Source organism: Humulus lupulus, chromosome 2 (assembly GCF_963169125.1).
Source record: "Humulus lupulus chromosome 2, drHumLupu1.1, whole genome shotgun sequence".
Taxonomy (NCBI): domain Eukaryota; kingdom Viridiplantae; phylum Streptophyta; class Magnoliopsida; order Rosales; family Cannabaceae; genus Humulus; species Humulus lupulus.
Genome location: NC_084794.1, coordinates 186,339,874 through 186,344,541, shown reverse-complemented (window position 1 = coordinate 186,344,541; position 4,668 = coordinate 186,339,874). Strand labels below are relative to the sequence as shown.

The window sequence follows — 4,668 nt, the reverse complement described above, 5'->3', positions numbered from 1 at the left end:
TTGGGAATATACAAGTACAACACACACCAATGGTTTGGCCCCAACACCAAACAAAGTCAAACGTTCAAGTTATGATAAAATTAGACAAATTTATTCATTTTTCTAATAAATAAAATTGCTTACACATTAGAAGAGTGTCTCACCTGTCAGTTTTTAAAAAAATCTCAGTTTTCAATAACAATAATAAATAATAAAAGTCTGAAAATTCGGTGGCCACAAGCTCCAGCTACTGTCACAGTGGCTCAAACACAGCCACAGAACATGAGAGGGAGAAGCCATCGGAGACCCCACAGAACTTGGTTGGTTTCACCATTTGCATTCTTTTGATTTGGCTATACCCTAATTCTTATCTTCAACACAACTCACTCTACTCTCCATCCACTCAACCCAATTTTCTCTCCTTCATCTGCTCTCCTATCTTCTCTCACTTATGCACAATAATAAAAGCCTCTTCATTTCTCTTCCTCTAGTTTTTCTCCTTCTCAAACTTCTTCATCCCCTGCCTCTTATTCCTGTAGACTTTTTTTTTTGGTTGTTTTTGTCTTGATTTGTAGCGAAATAAGTTTTGTTTGAGGAGTGTTTTTATCTTTTTCCCAGGGAAAAATTTTTGTGTGGTAGCTAATATCTTAACAAGTGGCATATATTGTTCTGGGAATATTGTGGTTTATCTCTCTGGGTTATTCTCCTTCTTAATATCTAGTCTCAATTCGGCACCCCTCTGTATCTTGAAACAAAGAAAAAGAAAAATATCTTATCATTATCTGTTTCTCTTCCTCATCTCTCTGAATTGGCATATGGGTATTTGTCGTTTTTCTGAGTCTATCAAGAACCTAATAGGAAAGTAGAAAGGTTAATAGAAAGTGGGTTTCTCGGGAAGCAAACAGACAAACATAAAAGGTTGAACTGAAAATATTTGAAGCAAGATGAAAATCCAGTGCGACGTGTGTGAGAAAGCTCCTGCTACAGTAATTTGTTGCGCGGACGAAGCAGCTCTGTGCGCCAAGTGCGACGTGGAAGTTCATGCAGCGAACAAACTAGCCAGCAAACACCAGAGGCTTCTCCTGCAGTGCCTCTCCACCAAGCTTCCCAGATGTGACATATGCCAAGTAATTTTTTTTCCAGCTTTCTTTGTATATTTTCGCTTATCCAGCTTTTTTTTTATTTATTATTTTTTTCCTTGAGATGTTAGATATAAATATAGATAAATAGTTTATTAGATTAAATTTTTTTATTATTATTATTGCTGTTGTTTCTTTATGTTGTGGTATGGTATCACTCAGGAACTCTAGCTAAGTACGAATAAAAAGGTGGGGTTGTCTTGTCTTATATGATGTCATACAAGATTCAGATGAGGTTCGGTAACACAAATATGTATGGTTTATATGTTTTTCTTCTGGTTCTTAGGTGGAAAATCTGACTATATAAGAATCTTGGTCTTTTTTGTTGGTAAATTATAAGATTCCTAGTTAAGGTTGCTTAATGAGTATATATGCTATGCGGGAAATTAATCTTTAATGTTGTCTGATACAAGATTATTCCACTATTGTTTTACGATGAAGGAATTATTGTGGCAATAAATGCTTGTATGATAATTCATAGTAATTAGATAAGTCTTTGCCAAGAGATTAAGCCATAATCTAAAGATAAGGAACAAGATCCTTAAGTCTCTTGACAGATTTGGAACAAACTAGAATGGTTATTCTCTCATACTTTGCGCGCAACAAACTATTAAGCTTGTTCTAATTTATTATGTTTATTTGTTTGTTGTTGAACAGGATAAAGCAGCTTTCATTTTCTGTGTGGAAGACAGAGCTCTCTTTTGTCAGGATTGTGATGAATCTATTCATTCAGCTAATAGTCTCTCTTCAAATCACCAGCGCCTTTTGGCAACAGGAATACGAGTGGCCTTGAATTCCAGTTGTAACAAGGACACCAAAAAGAGCTGCTTAGAGCCACCCAATCGGAACCCTGAACAAGTTTCAACAAAAATGCCAGCACAAAGCCTCACTTCATCTTGGTCTGTTGATGACTTGCTACACTTTTCAGATTTTGATTCTTCTGACAAGGTAAGAAATAGCACAGTTATTCTTGTTTCACCAGCCTTTGTTGCAAATGTTATTGTACCTATTTTGTGGTTCACACTTCACATGGGACAAGGGCCTGTATGGGAACTCAGGCACATGAGAGTAGCTACTACTCAAGCAAATATGGAGTTCATGTTATAGCTGAAAATTCAAGTAACCTTTAGAACTAGAAAGTTTAATGTCTTGTTGTTGAAGGGAGCATGTGTTGCTTCCTTACTCAAAGATAAAAAAAAAAGGTATGTATTAATATGATTACTACTATGCTTAGAAATTTAGTGTGATGATAGAAACCTACTTTAATCTGTTATCGCATTATATACTCCTAGGCATATATAGGAAATTGGAATCTAATTGTCATCCTTCTGAAATATGAGGATCTAATGTTTGTTTATCCACGAACAACATTTTGATAACAGACAGAAAGGTACGCAAACAATTTTCAAATTTTTGTAATTTCTAGTACTTGGTTTCCTATTACCATTATACTTAGGAAGTAAGTCTACACTGATGATAATAACCGTTTGTGGTTTTGGCTTAGTTGGTTAGTCTCGAGGTTCTGAATAAGTTTTTGATTTTATTCTTTCTAAGAAATGAACATTTGAATATGACACCAAATATGTCACATCATTTATTCATCCATCCATGTTCTATTTCTAAACTTGAAATTGTTCTTTCAGCAGAAGGAGCCGATCGAGTTTGGAGAACTGGATTGGCTAACAGAACCAGGCTTTTTTGGTGAGCCACTACCTCAGGAAACCTTGGCAGCTGCGGAAGTTCCTCAGCTTCCAGTAGTACCACAGTCTAGCAATTTTAACTCATATAGACCTGCCAAATCCAGTGCACCCTTCAAGAAGCCTAGGCTCGAGACCCCAGTTGACGATGACGAGTTCTTCATTGTTCCTGATCTTGGCTAAACTTTAACTAGTATGGGTTCTGTGGCACGAACTGATATAGGGTACATGAATTGTAGACAGTAATACCTAACTACAGATCTGCATGTGTTTATGTATGTAAGTGTGCAAGAGCTTATAAATGCATCTTAAAGAGTATACTGTTCTTTAGCAACCAGAAATATGTATTCTTAGGAATAGGTTGCCTTCTCCTTTCCCTCTCAATCTTTCAATATATGTTATTTTTGTCCTCTCTCAATCTCTCAATCTATACTGCAATTCTGAGACCAAACAAAACATATTTTCTTCAAAGAACTTCATGAATTTTTAGTCACTATTCTAAAAGAGAACCAAGAAGATGCAATTTGTTAAATAAAATGCTTGGTAAAATTCTAATAATTAGGGGAGATGACAATGGATCTACTTCAGCATCTTTACCAGAAAATTGGTAGGTCACAATTGGCATAATCCTATACCTTTAATACAATTTATCAATCATTTTCAGTTCTGACAGCATTTTTTATAACAATTAATAAGGTCGGGTGGCAGGTGGTTGCATAATTAAATTTGGTAGTTCGATTGATTGTGTATCGGGATTTAATGAGACATTGTCTCAGTTCATAACATCACCTCACTTTTGTACTCCATGCCTCCAGAAATCACGTGGTATTTATTAGGGTTTATACTTTTTTGGACCTGTATTTTTTTTTATTAACTGTTTGGACCCTGTGTTTTGACAAATTACTTTTTGGACCCTATATTTTGTAAAATGGTTAAAATAGAACATAAACTCAATTTTGATGAAAAAAAATTGAATATAACAGCACGATTTCTAAGCAGAATAATTTTATTTTTGTTCTGAATTGTTAGTTTGGTAAATTATTTGTAATATTAGTTGAGAAAATATTGACCAAAATCGGATTTAGGGTTCTATTTTAACCATTTTACAAAACATAGGGTCCAAAAAGTAATTCATCAAAACACAGGGTCCAAATAGATAATAGGAAAAAATACAGAGTCCAAAAATGTATAAACCCTATTTATTATTGGAGAAGCTCAGGCAGTGGTAACAAACAAGATCTCATTCTATTTAGGACATTAATTACACAAAAATAAACATACTTCCTAAACACATTGAGTCTACAGTGCTCATCTTGATCACTTACAATCTACTCAAAACAGCAACAACACACAAAATCATATGCAAATGCAAGAATGGGCTTATGGAGAGCAAAGACTTTCCAAATACCATCTTATTCCTCAATTACCACTTTATAAGCTATATGTATGATGCCCTCTTGCCCTAAGGGATATTAGTGGGCTAATTGAGCTCATTATAATATGAGATGGTGGACTATAGTTTAATGGGCCAAGACATAGTCATTAGGGGCCACCATGTGTCTCTAATGCAATTAGTAAGTGTGAATCATCTCATTATGGTTATTGGCAATTGATAAGTAATTTAATTAATGGTTGTGATTGTGGAATTATGTTTGTGATTATATTAGTCCATATAATAATTATAACATTCTCCCATTTGGACAATATGATCAAACCACCACAATATTGTCCATCACATAAAGACAGTCAAATAACCATACATAATATCATACCGATAGGATACATATATTATATATGATTCAGCCTTGAAGGCATTCAAATACAATAACAACCATTAAACTAAACATGCATGA

At 34.6% G+C, this 4,668-nt stretch overlaps 1 protein-coding gene across 2 annotated transcripts; it reads left to right on the top strand.

Annotated features, from left to right (window-relative positions):
• Window positions 1-271: 271 nt before the first annotated feature.
• Window positions 272-3,228, top strand: LOC133818798 (B-box zinc finger protein 24-like). 2 transcript variants are annotated; one of them, XM_062251860.1, is made up of 3 exons: window positions 272-1,106; window positions 1,776-2,066; window positions 2,765-3,228. In XM_062251860.1, exons 1-3 carry the CDS (start codon window positions 924-926, stop codon window positions 2,996-2,998), a joined length of 708 nt encoding a protein of 235 aa, XP_062107844.1. In that variant the 5' UTR covers window positions 272-923; the 3' UTR covers window positions 2,999-3,228. The 2 variants fall into 2 exon arrangements, with proteins under 2 accessions (XP_062107844.1, XP_062107843.1); XM_062251859.1 differs by having other exon boundaries at window positions 320-1,106; window positions 2,762-3,228.
• Window positions 3,229-4,668: the final 1,440 nt, after the last annotated feature.

What these genes read in the sequence shown, in the direction of transcription:
- LOC133818798 (XM_062251859.1), top strand. Translation starts at nt 924, where the DNA reads ATGAAAATCCAGTGCGACGTGTGTGAGAAAGCTCCTGCTACAGTAATT. An exon ending in CCAGATGTGACATATGCCAA is followed by an intron (nt 1,107 to 1,775) that starts GTAATTTTTTTT and finishes GTTGTTGAACAG; the next exon opens with GATAAAGCAGCTTTCATTTT. An exon ending in ATTTTGATTCTTCTGACAAG is followed by an intron (nt 2,067 to 2,761) that starts GTAAGAAATAGC and finishes TTGTTCTTTCAG; the next exon opens with CAGAAGGAGCCGATCGAGTT.